The sequence below is a fragment of the Xiphophorus couchianus genome, chromosome 19 (assembly GCF_001444195.1).
Source record: "Xiphophorus couchianus chromosome 19, X_couchianus-1.0, whole genome shotgun sequence".
Lineage (NCBI taxonomy): Eukaryota > Metazoa > Chordata > Actinopteri > Cyprinodontiformes > Poeciliidae > Xiphophorus > Xiphophorus couchianus.
This window is the reverse complement of record NC_040246.1, coordinates 16,777,621-16,799,364: the sequence shown is the minus strand read 5'-3', so window position 1 is coordinate 16,799,364 and position 21,744 is coordinate 16,777,621. Positions and strand designations below refer to the sequence as shown.

The 21,744-nt window shown below is 37.0% G+C and overlaps 2 protein-coding genes across 7 annotated transcripts in view; one reads left to right on the top strand and one right to left on the bottom strand.

The window, feature by feature from the left end:
* The window catches only part of nrxn3a (neurexin 3a), a 123,728-nt gene extending 120,465 nt beyond the window's left edge, over nucleotides 1–3,263 (top strand). For 4 of the 6 annotated variants that reach the window (XM_028000329.1, XM_028000327.1, XM_028000328.1 and 1 more), the window contains exon 24: nucleotides 1,222–3,263. In XM_028000329.1, the coding sequence (XP_027856130.1) occupies nucleotides 1,222–1,526 (305 nt within the window). In that variant the 3' untranslated portion in view covers nucleotides 1,527–3,263. Of the gene's footprint in view, nucleotides 1–626; nucleotides 1,191–1,221 lie in introns of those variants that run through there. The other 2 variants (XM_028000331.1, XM_028000330.1) reach the window with 1 other exon arrangement.
* Nucleotides 3,264–11,274: 8,011 nt separating this feature from the next.
* dio2 (iodothyronine deiodinase 2) lies at nucleotides 11,275–20,928 on the bottom strand. Its single transcript, XM_028000679.1, has 2 exons — nucleotides 19,417–20,928; nucleotides 11,275–15,506 (listed from the first exon to the last, which is right to left on the bottom strand). Exons 1-2 carry the CDS (start codon nucleotides 19,969–19,971, stop codon nucleotides 14,931–14,933), a joined length of 1,131 nt encoding a protein of 376 aa, XP_027856480.1. The 5' UTR covers nucleotides 19,972–20,928; the 3' UTR covers nucleotides 11,275–14,930.
* Between the last annotated feature and the right edge of the window lie 816 nt (nucleotides 20,929–21,744).

Here is a 21,744-nt window from a genome sequence, read left to right as displayed (position 1 = left end):
AATTCTGCTGACCACGAACTACTCTACTACCCAAAAGTCAAATGTGTGGCCATCTGAACTAAAATTGAGTCATACCAGCAATGAGGCAACATTGATAATCAGTGGATTAAACTCTCTCCACAACATTGTGAGAGGTGGTTCTACAAACTAGAGGATCATTTGGTGGACTAGGTTTTCCTAATAAAGTGCAAGAAAGAATGAAGAAGATGGTCTATAAAAAAACTTTTATATTTAAATTTTTATTGTGCTTTTATGTGAGAAAAAAATATGACAACACAGCAGCAATTCTGGTCCCATAGAATACTGAAGCTTTGTCATGTATTTAAAATATATGATGAAGATGGTTTCTTAACTTTACCAAAAAAAATTAAAAATACTAATAATAAAAATTACACACAATTTGCTTTAGATTACTGTTATCATGAAAAACAATATTAAGGAAAACAAATATGCCAGGGTTTAGTGGCTGAAATAAACTGAAATATAATCAAAGTCTAAATTATCCTTCTGGCTCCCATTTTACCTCTTAAGCCTTTTAAGATGTTTTCATATATGGCTTTTGCTGGCTTTGTTTGGTTCATAAATCATAGAGTTTGGTTCTAAAATAAATCTTTTTCCACTTCCAGGAGCTGAATTAGTCATTGAGGATCCATTAGAGCACCCCTTTGTAGCTCCCCGTGCACCCTTCATTCCCACTCCCTCAACCCACCACCCACTCCTCACCATTATTGAGACCACCAAAGAGTCCTTGTCCAAGGCCACTGAGGCGGGGGTACCTTGCTTGTCGGACCGAGGCAGCGATGATTGTGATGATGATGGCTTGGTGATATCGGGGTATGGCTCTGGGAAAGCGTTGAAGTCTTACCTGCCCCCACTGATGATGATGAAGATTTTCACTCGAACTTCTCCTTGTTAAGACCTACATCACACTTTCAAGGTGACTACAAAGCACAGGCGCCCAGGACTTTTATACCAAACAAACCTTCCATCTTCAGATGCAGTAGGACAACCACCATACCAGTAACCGCCAACCAGAGCCGCACCACTAGCACCTCTGCCTCCACCACAGCCCTCCACAATTCTCCGGCAAAACAAAAAAACGCGAGCTAAAACCCCAGTCCCAACCTAGTGTTGCTTCTATTGCCACATCCTGTGAGGTAGACAGCAGCAAGCTGAGGGGCCCATTAATAATTTCCGTCATGTTCCATAATATACCCACAGCACTCCCCACAGAACCAGGCGTCAGGCGAGTCCCAGGGCCCTCGGAGGTGGTCCGTGAATCTAGCAGCACCACCGGGATGGTCATCGGAATAGTGGCGGCCGCAGCGCTGTGTATCCTTATCCTCCTGTACGCCATGTATAAGTACAGGAACAGGGATGAAGGCTCCTACCAGGTGGACGAGAGCCGGCACTACATAACCAACTCGGCTGTGCAGAGCAATGGCGCTGTCATGAAGGACAAACAGCAGAGCCTGAAAGGCAGCAACAAGAGACAGAAAAACAAGGATAAGGAGTATTATGTGTGACTGAGACTTTGGTCAACCCGACAGAACAAAGAGAGAAGGCACTGAGAGAACTTTTATTACCAGTTTCCCTGTGAGGAGCTTTGACAAATGATGGTATAACATGGGACTTGAATAATTCTATACTGTGCTGAATAGTTGAACTGATATGTACTGTAACATAAAGCACACTTACTATTAAGCAAAAGGCTTAATGGCAAGGTTAAATAGCAACTTTAGAAACCTTACACTTCTATCTGGTCAGAGACATTGTCGGTATACAAATATTTCACAGCATCATTCTCCTAAGTGACTTTTAGAGCTATGTGATCCTTGGCATTAAACAATTTTTGTGAAATTGTTAATTACAAAAGGCTCATTATCTTAAACGTTTCCAGCATGTAAGCAACAAGTAGTGCTTAACGAGAGGGGGTCAGGCACACAAAGGACTCTTGTAATCAAAATATTACAGATTTTTATGGTTTATACATAATATAAGTGTGGTGTCTTACTTATTTTTGCTTAAAGCAAAAGAAAAAAAGATTAAAAGAGAACAGTAAGAAAAGAAAACTATTTTATGTGTATAATATGAATCCAAGTGAGTCAATTGCCAAGGGCAGACCTCATACCATCTGTTTGCTCTGGCATCTAATTCACCACAATTATTCTCATTGTCTGACAGACACAGTGACTCTCTTTGTGGGAAGAATTTGTTGGTTCTCTTGATAAGAAGCGCCTGATTGTAAAATGCATGCCATCCTGATTCCACAGTAAGGTGCAGTACAGTAAAAGTCCAGTAAAGAGTGTTCAGCTTGGATAACACAAAGGCAGTTCTTCATCTAAGATCAGGACTCCCCCCTCTTCTCGAAACCCGTCAAACAGATCTCTTCTTGCTGCACAGTCTGTGGAGGTTTTATCTATCTGCCCAAGTGTGTGTTGGTTCATTGCCTATCATTCTCTTTTTCTATGGAGGTGTCAGGATGAACACAGATGCAGTACTACTACACTGTTAACCAATGTGTATACAGAAATAAACCAGATGTTGAAAGTGTGAATTCTATCTGCTGTCACAGTCAACTGTGTCAAAAAAATGAGAAATTTGTTTACATATTTTATTACATGCTATCTGTTGTACTTTGTAGGTAGTAAATTGTACATATACCATGACAGTTGTAATTTTTAGTACCTCTATTGTACAGACTGAAGATATGATTTATCAACAGATTTCATTAAAAAATCTATCTGTTAATTTACATGGAGAAAGACTTTAACCAGACTGTGGAGAATCATATTGATATTCATGAAGAATAAAACAATGTATTGTTAGCCTAGAAATCTACACAGAGATGTTTCTAAAGTTGCATGAATATTTAACTACTTGCAGTTGTCCAACAAATACAAGGTGCCCTTTCTTCTCAACCATGGCGTTCTTGTCCTGGGGTACATTGATTTCTGTTTTGCTTTGTTTGTACTTTTTTATAGAGAGAAAGAAAGAGCATACGCTCAAATTCATGGTGAAGACAGTAAAGCTCAAATAAAAGCTATAACGGGGGGGTCACTGTTGAAAAGGACATCATTTCTTCGTTGTCATTAGTTGACATCTTGCTTTGGAAAAACTTTACCACTCATTTATGTTTGCATTTTCTGACATTGCTATTAAAGAAGTGGATACTTTTTCTTAGAAATCATATTTTGGGTTACAATTGTTAATTTTTTTTTTCTTTTACATCCATTTGATAACAAATAAACATTTTTTCTGAAGTCATTCTCTTATCAATGGGTAAATACAGTTGAGCATTTAGAGTAGTAATGCTTTTCCCAATTGTAATATCATTTCAACATTTCCCCCTCATCTGTGGTCCCACCTCTATGTTTCTGACGCCAAAGGAGGGCAAAGACAAAACTGCTCTTGCTTATACATCAAAGTGTTTTCTCTGACAGAAATCATGATGTGACCACCACACTTGAAGCATAAACAATGGAAAAAATGGCATTGTGTTTGTAGTACTAGAAACATTTTAATAACAACACAAATCATAGTTGTTCTGCCCAGCAAGATGTTTGTGGGATAAATCAAATGATCCCCATCTTAGTCTTCTTATTGCAGATTATTATTCCAGTTGGAATTTATGTCTTCACCGAAATAGAATCTGTGTTTTTACTTTGTGTTTTTGAGAAGGTCATAGACCAGGGATCTGCAAATCCAGGCCTTGAGGGCAGGTGCCTTACAGATTTTAGATGTGACTATGTGTCACCAAGTCTGAGTCAAATACTCAGCTCATTAGCAACTTGACTGCACTGTGCAGGTGATTGAAGCGTGTCGAACCAATCACACATCTAAAGGTTGCAGGACATTGGCCTTCTAGGCCTGGATTTGAGGACCCCTGGCTGCCATCCTTTGGTGGGTTCTTCAAGAGCCAATGTCCTGCAAGTTTTAGATGTTTCTGCTCCAACTCCCCTGACTTAAAAAACAATTTCCTCAGTTGGTCACTAAGATCTACAGGAGCGTCAGAACCTCCAACCACTGAGAGAATACCAGTTAATACCAAATCACTGAAATCTTTCTGACACTGGTAAAGTTGTGGAATAAATTAAATAAACTCCATGAAAGTCTCTCTTTAACAGATTTGCCATTCAAGTTAGATTTTAGTTTACTGTTTTCACATTCATTTATTTGCATCCTATGTTTTCTTAGGAAGTCCAAAGACCTCTGGTGGCCAACTCCAGTCCTTACATGATATTATCCTTCAAGTTTTAGAGTTTTGGCAATACTCTTGATCTTGAGGACTGGAACCATTCACTCATGGCACAAAATGTTGGTTAGCTAAAAAGGCAGAAAATTTCAAGAAATCCTTGCAACAACGCCAAACTTTGGAGGGGAAAAATAATAAACTTTTTTACAGATCATTTATCAGATTCAGGATTCCACATGAATTCAGATTATGCAAGTATTAGGTGTTCATACCTTGCTTCATGCCTGATTCAAATGATTAAATCATTCCTTCAAAGTGTCTGCATTGTGAATTACACATTCATTTAAATCAGGCAAACATTACCAGCTCTGTACATTAGACATCTGTTACAAGGTATTGACTTTTTGAAAGATTATCATCTTTAGCACTAGAATTTTTTCAACACTATATGTGACAGTAACATTGAGATCAACACCTTTAAAGTCTGTGGCCAAAAGGGTTTTGTCTTATATATTTTAAATGTTGGCCTTTACCACTGACCATTAATGAAGTCCAGGATTTTGTATGCTTTTGCTGCTGTTTGTTGTGTCTGTTTAAATCATTCCTACAAATCAAACGTGTCATTGTTGGACATCATCATTTTAGTGGGTGTTAGCCATACCATTTAACATTGTTGTGTATGTGCTAAGTATTGAGTGTTGAGGAAGAACTGATCAAGCTCGTCATCGGACTCCTATACAGGGATCCTATAGGTAAAGTATTAATATTCTTTGAACTATGTCTCATTTTGTAATCTTGAAACTAAAGGTTTGCACGTCTTCATTTGGAATCTTATGCAATAGACCAACACAAAGTAGTGTTGTTTGCTCTACTTTGTGTTGGTCTATTGCATAAGATTCATGAAAGTAAACAGATTCAGTTTTCAACATTCTTGGCAGAGAAAACTCTAAAAAGTCAATACTATTGAAATACCACCTTTTTCTAAACTAACAGCCTCTTGTCTTTTGGATATGTCTCCACTGGTTTTGCACATTATTGATGACAATATAGCTGGAGCTCAGTCGAAGTGGATGGACACCATTTGTGTAGAGCAGATTTGCTGTTCCCTCTCCCTGCTGGAAAGAAAAGCGTCTGCACTGGGTGATACTACCATCATCGTGTACACTTGTGAGGATGGTTTGTTCCGGGTGTTACTTTTCCGCAGAAGATGCATGTTACACTTTTGATTTGCACCCTACATATTTTGTGGTTTAAATTGGACTTCTGATTGCTTTTTTTAACAATGGCTTTAGGAGATTTTCTGGTGAAAGCAATTTCTGGTGTCCACAACTACCAGTTCCCCAATTGACAGATTCTCTCATCTGACCTGTGTATTGCTGCAAAATGTTTCCATGAAGCACTTGTCTGCTTTTCTGATTAATGGTCTCCCTACTTGGTTTCTTAGTTTAGGTGGAGTGTCATGTTTTGGCATGTTTCCCATTTTTATTTTCAGATGATGAATTGAATAGTGGTCCATGACATGTTAACATCTTGGCGAATTGATTTGTAACCAAACCTGCTTAATACTTCTTCATATTTTAATCAACGCAGTTGATAAGGCCTCCACAGAACATGTATACTGAGATTAAATTACACAGGTGAAATAAATACATACTACACACACACCACACTTTTTAAAAAAGATTTTTGGAAATCAGCTATAATTTTGGTTTCACTTTACAATTATTTGCTGGTTTATTACTTAAATAGATCTAATAGATTTGGGCTTGTAATATGACAACAAGTTTAAGATCTTTTGTAGGTACTCTTTTTATCCTCAGTATATGAGAGCTTCATTCAAATTTAAATAGAACAGGTTTAAGTCAAAACTTCATAGTTCTTTAAAGATATGTTTTCATTCTATAACATCCAGAAAAAGCAGATGCTTGATAAAGCATTCAGCGTCCAGATGAGATGTCCAAAACGTTGCCGTTCTAATATATCTAGGTTGTTGGACTGCCTTAAAATTACCCTGACATAAATATTCTGAATAAAAAGTGAAAGACATACTGGTCAAAAAGGAAATGTATTATTATAAATTCTTCATGTTAGTAGGGGGAAGCACAGTACCACAATTAGGAATCTATTAATTTATTTATGCAAAATATTTTCACCTGTATACAAAAATGACTAAATTTCTACATTAACATCAAAGTAAAAATATTTAAGTAGGTATGTTGAGGCCCTGTGACTGGATGCTCTGCTCAAGACTGGAGGTGAAAGCTGTGGATATGCCCACCACCGTTTTTCTCAAGGTAATCACACAAACATCTTTATACAGAGATAACGACACAAATCCAGGGATAGATAAACTAGAGGCAATATTAAATATTTACTGGAACAGGAAATTTTAATGAATGAATGAAATGCTGAAGACAAAACTGACTTTGTTAACATGTTAAACCTGGAGGAACTTCTTCTGACTTGCTGTTTGTATAGGTCCCTATTGAAGCTGCTCTAATCCTGCAACTTCTATAGGATTAGAAGCTGCAGCTTCTATAGAAGCTCCTATAATCCTATAGCTCCTTAGTTTTTAAAGTTTCATTCAAGCAATTTCCTCAAATCTAAAAAGTCGAAATTAATGGATGAGCTAAAAACAAAATATTTTTCTGTTTTCAGTTGCATAAATGGCAGGTAGAATTAATGTTTATGACTGAGAGCCAGTATTGTCCCATTAATCAGTCCATTAATATTTGTGTTCAATATTTGTATCATCTAGTTATTTTAAAAAGCCGTAAGTAATTCTTACTTACGGCTAAGTAAGTAAGAATTACTTAGCCGAGTTACTTCACCAATCAAACTTCACCAGTTTGATTGGTGAAGTTGACACTTTAAATCAATTCTTGATATGTTTCAGCGCAGGAACAATCAATTAAATTATTGCATAACTATATCAAGTTTTTCACATGAAATCAATACATTTCAGGCATTTATGGTTAATTGTACATTTAGTAAATTATTTATGTATTTATTTCCAGTTTTTAAAAAATATATAATGCATTTAACAATTTGATAAGCTATATATTTATTGTAATATAGCATTATTCACTTTCCATAGTCCAAGATAAATCAAAATGTCTGGAAGGCACTATATTTGGATATTTATACTTTCTTCAGTAAACAAAATGGTATAATTTTCGGTGGTGTTTTTTGTCTATTTATCTTTCCAGAGCAAATAAAACCTATTTAAATTTATTCTGCTTCTCCTAAGAGAGCTTAAAAGTAATATTTTCCGAAATTCTTCTTTGTTTTGTCAAGTATTGGTAATTTCTAAGTAGCTCAGTAGGGATATGTCTACAGTCATACATGTTTGAAGAGGGAAGTAAAAAGCAGGCTTTGTCATTGGCATAAACTAGCTCCCAATGATTACAATTGTAAAACTCAGACAGCGGATTGTTCTCAGAAAGTCTCTTTAAAGAGTATAAGTTTCAGGGCTACAAATTTAAGAGATCACAAGACAGGTTTAAGAGGTCTAAACTCATATTGAGTTAAAACCTCATAAACAGAATAATAAAGATAACAGGATGTTACTAGACAAAGCCATGCTAAGAACTTCTGCTGAGAACAGTAAGCAGAAGTCATGTTAATGTTCTGCATATTTGCGTGTGGAAACTTTGATTGTTTGCATCTGTGTCCTACTTTTCGGAAACTGTTGGGTGCATTGTTTTTGCAGTGGGGAGATGTAGCAGATGAATGTCCTGTAATCAGCTTTTTTATTATTATTATATCCAGACATGTTTTTGTAGAAGATTTGCTGTTTTTATTGCTGTGGATGCTTCTTGTTAACATAAAAGGCAGACAGTTGTTCTGTATCACTTTTCTGATCAGTTTCCAGTGACTGGCCCACTGATTTCCAAATAGTGATTTATGATTCAGGCAAAAAGATTAGCTGCTTCATCAACAATACCGACAGAAAAATGTAAGCTTTTACACGTGCTTCTTAAGTTACCAGCTTTCCTTCCACTGTTTATGGCGAAACAAAGTAAAATGTTTTTGACATCCTTTGTAGAAAAACATCTGAAGTTCACATGTCATCAAATGTAGAGATGTGTTTATAGGTAGTTACAGTACAAGATAAAAATTAAAAATGTGAAAATTAATGTATTGAAAGCAAGCAGTAAGATGTTAGTAGAACAACGTATTTGCTTTCTATACCTCCCTAAAACCCCAACGTCATTGTCAAGAGGTTCTTTACTTTCATTAAAAAAACCCAGACACTACTTTTACAAATGACACATTTTTGATAAATTATCTTTTTAATAGCTTCAAAAAGAACATTGAGTGAAACTGATTAATTAGAATGTGTTGACTGTGTGAAAGTTAGAAAAGTAATATTAATAGATAGTAGTTAAAAATTAATTATGAAGGAGAACAAAATTTTGAAAATAGTTGAAGAATAATAATAGGGCCCCAAAGTACACGTTTATGCTATATTAATGGATTTATTTTAGAGTACAGTATGTTACAGTATGACATCTGAATAACTAAAAAAATATTTTTCTTCTTTTTTTCAAGCTGAGTGCATGTTTCTTTGAAGAACCTTTTGTAGAAAGTACTTTTTTTCGGGTTACAGGAAATAAAATGTAATAAAAAAATAGGGTATTTGCAAACTATTATATTTTTGTTCTGCAGAAAACTGATTAAAATGTTAGATGATACTTTCGACATACAGGATTATTTCATGAGGGAGAGTTTTTAAAGTTTATTTTCATTGTTATTTATTAAGATAACAATGAAAATAAAAGGTATAATTAATTCTTCATTAATTCTTCATTGTCAAAGGCATCAAATAGGGATATAAAATGTTATTTTATTTTTTTACCATTCTTTAATCCTTTAGTGAGTGGCTTGATGGTTGTTCAGGAGGCTCCACTTCTTCTGCTTCTGGGTCAAGGATGTATGGTTGTGCCACTGTGCGTCTGTTGGTAGCCATTTCATGTGTTGGAGGTGCATGTGTAAACACTGAGTTAGGAGGTGTCCCCAGCAGTAGCTCATTTATAAAATAATGACATGGCCCAAAAACAGCACATCCCAAACCTAGCAGTCCTAGTGTTAATAAGCTCAAAACAGGCATAACTGATCTGGTGAAATCTCATCTCAATATCTGAGAATAATTTTGTGTATGACATGTAATGAACATGTTTTATATAGCCCACAGACCTATTCTAGTTTGAATCTATGCAAATATAATTGTGAATATTTAAATTATTAAGTACAAATGCTCAGATATTTATATAAAACCATAATGGAGGAAATCTGTTTTGCATGTTTTTGTCTCTCCGCTGACACTGTGTTGCTAATTTGTGTCCTTTCTTGCAATGCTTCTTTTCGTTGTCACTCTTCCAACATTACTGGGAGTCTGGCTGGACTCTGTGTGCTTCTCAGGGGTAAGGAGACAGCCGGTTTCCTTTTAAACACTGGGTGTGATTGCCCAGAATCTGCAACAAAAGCTTCTTTTTCAAACACTGTCAAGGGAAGGCTGTCGTGACCTGGATTTGTTGTCACAAATATCGGATGACAGCTTCGGGGAGCAGAAGGGCGAGATAATAGAAAATTAGAAGCTTGGAGTAATATGGGAGAACAATACTGGTGAGTGGAGCTGGAAGGGTGCCTTTCCAAATGTATACATTTCCACATTTTATTATGCTTCATATATTTTGTTTGTCCTAGACTAACTGGTCAATTAATCAGAACAAAGGTTCAGCTGAACAAGAAACCAGGGTCCACCAGAAAATAAAATTTGAAGCTAGCCCCTCACCCTCTTAGGAAAAATATTGGACTTCACAAAAAGTCATGTTGCTATCATTTGCACAAAAGAAGAAATTGCAAAACAGAAAAAATAAATCAGTAAATGATTTTTATACTTACTTAAATATTTATTGACTCTAGATTGTCATGTTGTGTCTTGCTAAATGCATTTACACATATCCATCCATTCTTGGATTACATGTTGCAAGACATTCTGAATAACACATTGACAGGATTTGCATAAATTGTGAATTAATATATCACTAAGATACAATATTTGTTTTTGCAAAAACCAGTTGCAACCTCTGACTTCTTAGATGGCACTTAGATTTGTCAACAGCTCTAAGAACTAGAATGGACAAGAGAATTATTTTGGAATACTTTGTTAATCTATTCAATTGACCCTTTGCACAAGATGTCACTCTCTTCAGAACGTGGTCCACAGGTCAATCTATCCACTCTTGTAAACACAATTGGTAGCTGAAAGTAAATTTTATTTAGTTAATTTCATTGTAAAATGATCCTAGGCTGCTGCACAGTTGGCTGCACAAACAAATAAAAATGCAAACCAAACTTGTCATTTCATCATAAAACTTTTTATGAGGAAATAGAAGCAGGGTACACTTCTATTGTGCCGTCAATGTATCTGGATACATCTGGATTGGATCATCACACAGTGTAGTCAAACAGAGGAGTATTCTACATGTTGGAAGAAATGAAGCAACGAGGAACAATAGCATCCAGGCCAGCATGTTTTCACGCAGTCACAAAGTTCAGGCTCAGCAACCGCTTGGCGTTACATCAGTGTTCTTCGCAAAGCTCATTTCCATTTCTTTAAAGGCAGCATTAATGCAGAAATGTAGCACATGCTGCTTTCTGAAAGACCAGACCTCTTCTAGAAACTTGTATACATTGGCAAACCATTTTCTGTTCACATTCTAAAAGGCATGCTTGAGAAAGAAGAGGAAATGCCTGCCGTACTGATGTTTCCCCAGCAGAGAATGTTGGAGAATTTAGAAATTCCAAATGGCATGATGAAACTAAAACATGTCTAAAGGATAAATGGGACAAAGTAACATTTGAAACTCCTCAAAAATTCTAACTTGGGTGTGGGAAGATTGCAAAGTGGAAAAAGCTGTTTTGAAAATAGCTATTTAGATGACATAACTGAAAACAAAGTTCCAAACATTAGTCTCTTAATGTGGATGGGAGGACAACATGTTTATTGTCCCATGTCTTAGTAATGGTTTGAGATTAACCAACAAAATAGCTCAAAGATGACGCATCAAACGTTTTCAAATCAAACATTAAACTTTATTTTTCACCACTCGTCTTTTCCCCATTTTACATATAAAAATAAGTGTTACACTTAAACAGAGATGGAAACCAAAGCTGTCTGCATGAGACTGTAACACGAAACAGAACTTGAAAATGAAAACAGATGCAATGAACCTGCGACATGATGACAAAGTGTTGTCTATTATCCAACCAGAGACTGAGCCACTGACTCTTTCGTCAAAGGTTTTCATTTGCACATCTTTATCACTGTGGGCAGAGCAAACCATCTGTCCGAAGAAAAAAATTCTGCCTGGCTTTGTTTCATATTCCTTCATTTCTGCCATCTATCCGTCCATCCTAACATGTAGAGAATACATAAAAAAATCTCTTTATCTACAGGTAAGAATTCTACATTAGGAGCTGAATAAAGGGAATTCTGAACCTGTAAGCTTGATGGTTTTTATTGCATCCTAGATTAAACTTTTTCAACCTAACTCAGGAAGCAAGTTTCTGTCGCAGGAATACAAATCACCCTCGCCTGACTAAAACATCTGCAGCAATCCAGTCATCTTTAAGACATCCTGCAAAACATTAAAATGTTCTATGAAGGTAGCATGAGTTGCATCAATATATGTCTCTACCTGTAATCTTGCAGGATAATTTACAAAGATTTGGACCAGTTAATGAGTCAGTTTTCATGTAGTTCAGGAGGCGTTGGTAGTCACGTTAGTGCAAAAGATTTTTCTTGTTATAGTTATTTGGCAGTATGTCTGATCCTGAAGCAAAAGATAACATATATATACTGTATATGCATATATATATATTGCTTAAAGTGAGCTGTTAACACAGGAGTTTAGTAGAGTTTGATGTCCTTTTTAAACCTGAACTGATTGTCACATCTCATATACCTGAACAAGTGTAATTTACAGAGGTAAAAACAGATGGTCCTGATAAACTGTGGTTTATCTCCAACAAACAGGGAAAAATTTGCATGCCTTAGTAAATCTTTCTCTGAAACAAAATAGACTTAATGTGGCTTTCAAACTAATCATGTGACCCCTTTAATGCAAAAGTGCTAAAACAAAAGGCATTTGGGCTTCTTTTATTTTTTCTTCAAAAGATTTTTTTTCCTTGTTTCCTCAAGAATTCCAGGTGTTTTTCTGTTCCAGAATACAGAACAGATATTTGATCTGAGGTCAGTCTACTGCAGCACTGTTTACTCTGTAGCATCACAACAACCATGCTCAGTCATGCAAAGATTTGCGCAGTAAATCATGCCTCTAGTTGGATTAATACTGAAGCAGTCCAGAAGTTAATTGCATGTTGTGAATGTTTGGAGATCTTGAGATAAGAATAAAAGCTGGACCGATCAGATTTTTCTGACTGATACTGATTTCTAGTTTTCTTTATGGCCTCACCTGCTAATTCTGAGAACTGCAAAACACAAAAATAGCACTTTTTGATAGTGATTGTAGCATGGAACCCAATACAGAATTTTGGAAGAAAAATATTAACCCCATTTAAGAATTGTAGCATATGTCATGAACTTTTATCAGATGTATAGTAAATTCAATAACAATGAATCAAAGTACCTGCGTTTTTAGACTAAAGAGTTGTTAGCTATGTTGCCTGTAATAAATAAATTTAAAATCCTGACTTCTTTTTAGCTAATCTGTGTGGAACCTTGAACATTTATAATCTTTGGATCAAATGTATTGGTGTATCTTTAAAACACACCTGTTTTTAAATGTTTTTAGTGTAATCTTTCCAGACTAACGTGTTTTTTTTTCTAAAGCTGTGTCTGACATCCAGTACAAAGCCATTTTATTCAATCAATGATGAGGATTTAGGTAGTAGAGCAATACACTATATCTTGTCCCAATCATCATGCCTTGGTCAAATCAATATGTGCCACACAGCAAATGCAAAAAGACTGCTCAAATAAATACCCCAGCACCTTAAGTCCCAGTGAATTCCCTTATGAAACTAAAAATATTCCTGGAGACCATTGTTAGCTGAAAACAGGAGTAGGGGGAAGTAGATCTGGGACAACTCAATTCATCATCATAAAGGCTCAGCACTGAATTCACAGGGGCAGTAAAAAGATCTGGTAGGAAATAAATAAATATATATATATATATATATATATATATCATCCTTTAAAGTTATTCTAAGGAACTTATGCTAAACTTTATATTTGATGTCCATCACCTAAATACCAATGGCATTTTGGGTTTTACTTGGCATAAAACACAAGCTACAAATGTCCACCATGTTAACTGAAAAATCTGCTTCTGTTCACTTTTTGAGTAACCCTTAATATCTATTGCTGCTGTTATCCCCCTGATTTTCCCTTTACTGGACAATAAAAACTGTTTCTATTTTATTCTGACTTTTCATGCATGCTCAAAACCCTCCATGACTTTCCGTGATCCATTCTTCTCTAACAGGGAGTACACTCACTTCTTCATGCTTGCCTGGCCTCACCAACACCCTGTAAAGATCACCTACTTTTAGACGGATTTTTGTGCCGCAGCAGTGTCTTCGTCCACTGTTGAAATGTTACAAAGTGGTAAGTTGGATCTACCTTAATGTAATGCTGTAATTCCAAAATTCAACCAAATCTCTTTCCAAACCCCCAGAAATCATTCAAAAGACAAATAATTTAAAAGGAGCCCCTTAGTCAAATAAAAATGTGGTACAACCTATAACTGATGAGTAAATGTACCAATGGCTTTTGTCATGCCTAAATAATGCCAATTACAAACAGCTTTTTTAAAGTGATCCTCATAATCAAGTCTAGTCCAAATATAATTCTCAGTATTGAGGTATTTCAAAAGCCTGAACTTTCTGCATAATTCAACCTGTGTAAATCTCTCCAAAACAGCAAGGCAGGTAGAAGTGTTTCTAAATGTTAGTGAACACGGCAAAGCATCATGTCAGCTGGAGGAAAGTTTTAATTGCCAGTTAAGATTAAAGCTGGGCTTTATGTTTTAGTTAAGCTCACATGGAATGAAACCAAAAGTACACAATTACCATCCTGAATCCCTGAGGTGGTATTAAAGTAGTGGAACTAGGAAATAAAATACAGAGAAACAATGAAGACCTATGGCCCTGAGCTAGAATTTTTTTTTAACCAATGGAATAATGTCCTCTGCATGCAGTTATTGTAAGAAAGAACCCCATTTAAAATAACAATGGAATGAAAAGGAAAGGCCACATTGAGTCAAATTTCTGCCACATTAAATCTATTTTGATTTTATATCAAAACATGATTGAGAACAATGCTGTAGCATGTCCTGCATGGAAAACCAAGAAGGTAAAGGTGCAGATGAAAGTTGATTTGTTGGAATAGTGCAAAAAACATCTAACAAAGATGTAAAAAATATACAATCCTTCTAAAAATAATCACAAAATCTTTTTTAAATATTTTCAAATTTGGAAATTAGTGTTTTTCTTCTTAAAACATGTTTTTCAGCAGCAAATCGGTACAAACGCGGACAAAACACACTTGGTGTGTATGAAAACAAAAAAAGTGCTCTGCAGTTCCAGAAAATAGTTGTTTAGAGCCCAATGGCTGACATCTTTATGACAAACCTTTTTCAGTTTACCTTATACAAAGCCAAGAGGCTCTGTTTTCATGTGTCCTCTGTCATGTCATTCATAACTCCTACCGTCTGCCGTAACTCTGTTCCAGCCACTGCCTCACATCCTTCAGGTTGTAGAAAAATGGTCCCTTTCCTCCTAGGTAGGCGATCTTCCTTTGGTGCACTATGCAGACTCGTTCATTTGCCACCCCGTAAGCCACATTGGCATTGTTATCCATGCAGTCGGCCACTAGCTGGCACTGTGGCGGTAGGGAAAAGTGATCGATGAGTTGGCGTGCAGCTCCTATTCTCTCCTCAAGGTTCTGGTGTTTTCGGAAACTGAAAGAACAGGGCCCCATGGGAGGGGCCACCCAGCCATCGGCAGGATGGGCCTCATCAATATAGACCAACAGGAAATCAGCCACGTCGCTAAAGTCCTCCACAAGCTGCCGGAAGGCAGGCAAGTGGCTGATGAATGGGGGTCAGGTGGCCGAGCCAAAGTTCACCACCAGAGGGCGATCTGATGACTCGAAATCCAGAAGGCGACATTCACCTCCAGTCTGGATCCTTGACCCATATGGGACAACAGTGCTGCTCCACCGAGGTCCATCAGGAACCTTCACCACCTTGGAGTTTGGTGCCTCACAGCCAAGTTTCACCTGAGGAGGTACAAATACCAATATTTATTTCTTATAGACAACAATCTCTGATTCAATCCTATTCTGTGTGATCATAGGTCTGTATTACACTTACACTATTTCACTGCAGTGTTTTGAACACTGTTTAGGTCTTTGAACACTGTTTAGGTCTCACTTGTGTCACATATTGGAGTATCTACCTTTTAGTTGAGAAGAAGCTGAACTAAAATATGAATCCATGGAATTAATAGTGCAATTAGCTATTGTTATGAGATGTGGATCATGACTACAGGAACAAGATCCTGGATACAGGAAGATAAAATGATGTTCCTCTGGAGGGTGACCGGGCTTTGCCTCAGAACAATAATGTCTTGTTTCAGGCCAATATTGCCAGTGTTGGTTATGTTTTTGACATTTAATTCATCACATCTAAAATGGTTCAACAACAGGCTTCTGCAGAGCTTGATGAAATGCTGAAGAAATTATCTGGCCATTCCCAACACCTGTGTTGGTACAGGCAGTAATCTAAAGCATGTTGGACAAGGAGACTTGACAACTCAAGTTGAACATTCCTGCTTTAGAGCTGAAATTAGAAGCTCCTCCAAAGGTGTTAGCAGAGGTGGTCCAAGTATGTTCCACTGGGTGAGTCAACCTTGGGTTAGAGCCAACACTTATTTGAGGAACTATAACTCCTTGTGACATCAGGATTCATTGGGATCCACCAAAATGAGCTGGAAAATGTCTGGGTTTACCTGCTGGGCCTATTACTACTATGATTTGATCTTAATTTAGAGGAAGAGAATGAGTGGTTGGATGGACAGATAGAGTGTATTCCTGTAGGTTTTATGAAGGTATTTAACATTTAATAAAAGTCAGTCAATTCCGGAAAGGAATTTATTTGAGAATGGCTAAAACAGACCTTCGTGGGAAAACCTGTACAAAGAAACCACAATGTAGGGAAGCTGAGATGAGAAAAAACTGCTGCAATCACAAGGGATGGAAATTAGACCAGTGGAAACTATGACGTTGATTTGATGTATCCAGATGTGAGATCCTCCACTGCAGCAGAAAAAAGTACATGGACTGTGTTTGTATAGCGGTTTCCACTGTCAAAAAGCTGCGGGGCTTCATTGTGCCATGGCTAGATGTTCATAGTAAAAATAATAATTCTTTGCTATTGATGAAAAAGTACTAGTTCCACTGTCAGTTTATTTTGCTTCTAAGAACGCATTTTTCCCATAAGTAAAGTACTCTTCCGAAAATGTATTTGTAATTTTGACTGGTCTTATTTCAATGCATTAAGATATTTGCACTAGAGACTAGACTAAAAATACTTGGTAAGATTTTGTGTTTTTACAGTGAGCTCAGAATATGCTAAAATTCTTTAAGGAATGGTTTTTGTGACTGTTTAGGTTCACAGAGAAGGATGTGTTAAAGTTGGCTGCTTTAAATAAAAAAGGTTCAGCACTTGTGTTTACAATAAAATTCCAGATGTGGCATTCCATGATCTGGAAGTGCTAAAAGGTTAAATGGGCTTTATGGTGTCAGTGGAGTAACTGGAAAGGGCTTCACACAAATAAAAACCCTAACACCTTTAAAATATACTAAGGGTAAGTTTTAAGATGTATCCTGCTTGAGAATATCTGGATTTATGGTAATGATTAAGAGTTCAAACTAAACCTGTCGTCATGACAAACAATACTGATGCTTAAAAAGTAGTGTCATGTTGTGTGGTCTGTTAATCACACAACACGTGATTAACAGACCTTGTTGTGAGTGTTTCAAAGTTGAGAAACTGATTAAAATACCCATATTACAGTGCTTTGCAAAAGCGTTTATTAACATCCAAACCAGGATGCCCTTAACATTACAGGCTCAAAAGATTCTCAATGTTCTCATTCCATAGAACACTATGTTCAGGCTAAAGTTCAGTTCAAACACAGAGTGGAATGAACTGGACTGAATACAGAAATGGATCATTGTTTATGTGTAATAAATACTTTTTTTGCATTATGGATATGAATCTGTTCTGGGTTAAGAAAAAACACTGCATATACAGAGTGTTCTCAATACTTTGTCATGCCACAATCACAAATTTTAGTGAATTTTCATAGAAATGCATGTGCCAGATCAACACAAAGGTAGCACATAATTGGATCCATAACTTTTAATTCAACATCTTAAAAGTTTGACATGGACTTGTATACAGCTCTTTTTACTCTGAGACCCCTACATAAAATCCACCGCAAATAATTTCCTTTAAAAGTAATCTAATTAGAAAATAGAGTCCACCTGTGTGTAATTTAATCTCAGTTTAAATCCAGCTGTTTTGTGAAGTTTGCCAGAGAACAATGCCATAAAAATAAAGGAACACATCAGATATGTCCAAATAAAGACGTGAAGAAGATTGAAGGAGGTTCAGGTAATAAAATATGTCACGCTTTGGGCATCTGTCATAGCTCTGAGTCATTCAAAGTCATTCCTTCAAGAATGGTATAAGATGGCTTGTTTGCCACATGCCATGTGGGGAACACCACAAATATGTGCAAGAACGTGCTCTGGTCAGAGAAGATGAAAATTGAACTGCCTGGCCAACATGCAAAACGCTGTTTGGCAGAAATCTCCACAATGAAACATGGTGGTAGTAACATCATGCTGTTTGGATGCTGAGGACAGGTAATGGTAGGAACATGGATGAAGTTAGAAACTGTAAAATTGGATGTAGGAGTGAAATTTTGTCATTGAGCAGAACAAAGACCCTAAACAGTCATTGAGCTAGAGGGGGATAATTAAGAGGAGAGTTGCACAGTATCATAGTCATCATGGAATATCAGTGTGTGTAATTGCACAGCTGCAAAGGACTGCTAGGACCCAAAATTTAGGAAAATACTATATTTCAAGCGCCAGACATTCATGTCCAGCATATTACTATTATATCTGAAAAGTTGGGTGAACTTTAACTGTGGCCGATGCCCATATCTGATGCAGTCATATTTAGTAAATTTTAATATTTAAAAGTTCATTTACTAGTACCTCAATTCACTAAGTGAAACACTTACTGGCTAACAAACATTAGTCAGTATGTGGTTAATCTCTCATCACTAAGTGACACACTTAGTGAATATAAATTAACAACATACTGACTGTTTTCAAGCCATGTTTATCTATGATAATTATGACTGTTCTGATAAAACAACTGATAACATTAAAATTAGAATATTGCGTCAGCCCAATAAAGACATATGTAGTAGAGAAATGTGGGCTTAATGAAAATTATCTTTAGCACCTGCATAAGTTATTTTACTTTTAATCTGACAAACGAGCCTCATTGCAATCCATTTTTTTAATTTATCAAGCATAACTGTAAATCTTCAATTGATGAGTTAATGAAACTCAAGAGAGTTGTTTGATGATAAAACTAATGCTGAATTGTTTGCCTTTGGTCTCTAGAATACACAATACAAAAAGCAGGAAGCAATAATTACAGACATATCACAAACAATGAGGTTAATTAGCAGAAGGTCTACAACATGAAGAAGGTGGGAGGGTGGTTAAGATGAACTTTTTACAACATAAGATTCAAATTTGTAGATTTTATCAGAATACAAAACTACACAGAGTCAATAAAGCTATTGGTGAGGAAACTAGGCTATGTTCCAGGTAACTGCACTGAAAAACGCAGATTAAAATCAACATAGTTTAACATAATCTTTAACGGTTCCATAAAAATAAAAAATAAAAATCTTGTATCATCTTATCAGGATGACTCATAATATTATTTTTTTAAAACCCTTTAAACTTTGTGTAAGAAGAACTGAAATTTCCGCGGCGTTTTGGCTACTGTGTGGCTACCACAAACCTGAAGGCTGAAACAACTTGTGCGTAGTGCATCACCACAGAGAGCGATCCGGACCCGGGTCAAGAGTCTTACCTGTTTGTAGGCGTCCAGCAGGAAGCTGTTCCAGATGGAGCGCAGCCCCTCGGATGTCAGCATGCGGCGCCACTCTCCGCAGCCGGCGGAGTGCGACCGGCTCAGTAGGGTCACGACGCGCTTTACCAGTACTACGGAGTCGTACAGAGCCAGAAAGAGACAGTTGGAGAAGAAGCCGGGCAAGATCTGGAGTGTGACGAGCAGGTCTTCACTCGCACTTCCCATTTTCTCTTTTTGACGGTTCAGTGGAGAGGCTGAAGACCGCGGCTCTGATCTGCTGCCCTCATAGTGTCGGATCTGCGCCAGACTTTGCACCAGAACCCCTCTGATATCCAGCACCTCCCTGGAAAGGATGGACTCTGTAGTTAATGTTGAGCCCCACGGCTTATCTTTGCAGACTGATCCTGACGTCAGATTCGGCGCAGACCTCCAGTCTCCTCCTTTCTCTCCTCCCTTAGAGGCGTCCAGACTTACTGGATCAAACCACAGATTTCCTTCCTTTGTCCACTTTGTCCAAACACTCGAAGAAAAGATCTCATAAAAGAGGGTCTCCATGTTCCTAATCTAATTTTGTGGGCATCCACCTAACTGGGTCGCAGTGAAGAAATGTGACGGCCTTTTGTTAAGATTGTTAAAGTTTTTGATCTGCAGCCATCTGCAGTTTGGACAGTTTGGTCCCAGCTTTTCCCGTCTACAAGGTGTCCTTTGGGGACAAAACATTCATTGTCACCGATGCTTGCAAGTCTGAGGATTGCATAACCTGTATGACCCTGTAGCAGAGACCACCTAGTGATTGGCAACCAACAAGCAGATGAATGGGTGCACCTGATAAAGGCTGGAGAATGTTCATGTCTTGGTTTGTTTTCAGACCATGTAATCTTTAATCAAAGGATTGCTTTGTTGTGATTAAAGCTTTTCAATATCATATCAAGGGATATTAGGTTATATTTGACATGTTTCAGGCTATTAGTGTCAATGGAAAAGATAATAAGATGCCACAGACAGTAGTATATGAAACTACAAGTGAAGCCAACAAAGGATCATTTCTAGCTCTTGCCTGTTGCAATTACTAAGAAAGGATTTCCTGATTGGTCATTTTTGCTGTTAATTGAGGTAGATTAGCTCAGACAAAGTAAAATAAGCTGTGATCATTTGTACATTTCTACTTGAAACATGATAAACTCCTAGCAATGCAAAAAAAAAAAGGCTACACTGTGTTCAGCACCTGACTATGCAATAACTGTTGTGATAAAAAGAATAAGCAAATTTCAGTCTCTAGATGAGCAAGGTTTGTACAGACATACCACAAAAATGTATAATGAAAGCTTTTACAAAGTATTGACAGTGTGTGCGTATCCATTTCAAAAATTTGTTTTGGTTTGCATGTGACATGCAAAACAGGACAAAATGCATGTCCCTGAATGTCAGATAGTTTCATTTGCTGCTGCCAGGTTGAGTTACTTTAATTTTGCTTTTCATTTACGTGAAATCAGTTATTAAACTTCAATAAAGCAAAGAGGCTCATGCGTATATGAATGCGCAGTGATTTGCAAAAGTATTCAAACCCTTTGAACTTTTCATGCTTTTGTTATTGTGTGTTTTTAACAGAAACTTTTATTCCACGGTCCAACATAAACTACTTTATAATTGCAACCAGGAATGAAAATGAAACATGGTTTGTAAAAGATTTTACAAAAAAAAAGAAAGAATCAGCCTGCTTTAAACTCCTACAAGCCTTTATCCCTGACCTGCCAGCTGGTTATCTTGATCTTCCTGATGCTATTTGTTTAGTAATGTTCTCCAAAGACGCTCAAGGGACTTCACAGAACAGGCAAATTTATGTTGCGATCAAGTTACACCTGTTGGGTTTCCATTTTATCCACAGATTGATTGAATCACATTCCTCAGCATTTATTGCATCAGAGACGTCACAGATAAGAACTCAACCCTCCAATAAAACCAGAGCTGAATAGATAAGGGTTGTCTTTTGATGCCCAGCCTCTCACGGAGACACACGGGTAAGAGGCTGGGTGAGCAGAGCGGGGGAGGCGAGGGAGAGGGGTGCTCTGTGAGGCAAAGGCTCGGCTTGGAGACTGTAGCTGCGAGCATTTAGGCACCTCCGAATGGCTGCCATGGGGATTTCTCAAACATGCATGAAAGAATCAAAGCAAGGTATTTGATAAGGGAAAAACATTACAACATGACATAAAGCTCAGAAAAGTTGATTTTACAGAACACTTCCAACCCCCTTTAACTTTATTAATAATTTCATTGATAATACATTATTAATCATAATTATTAATAATTACATAGCCTTAACATTGATTT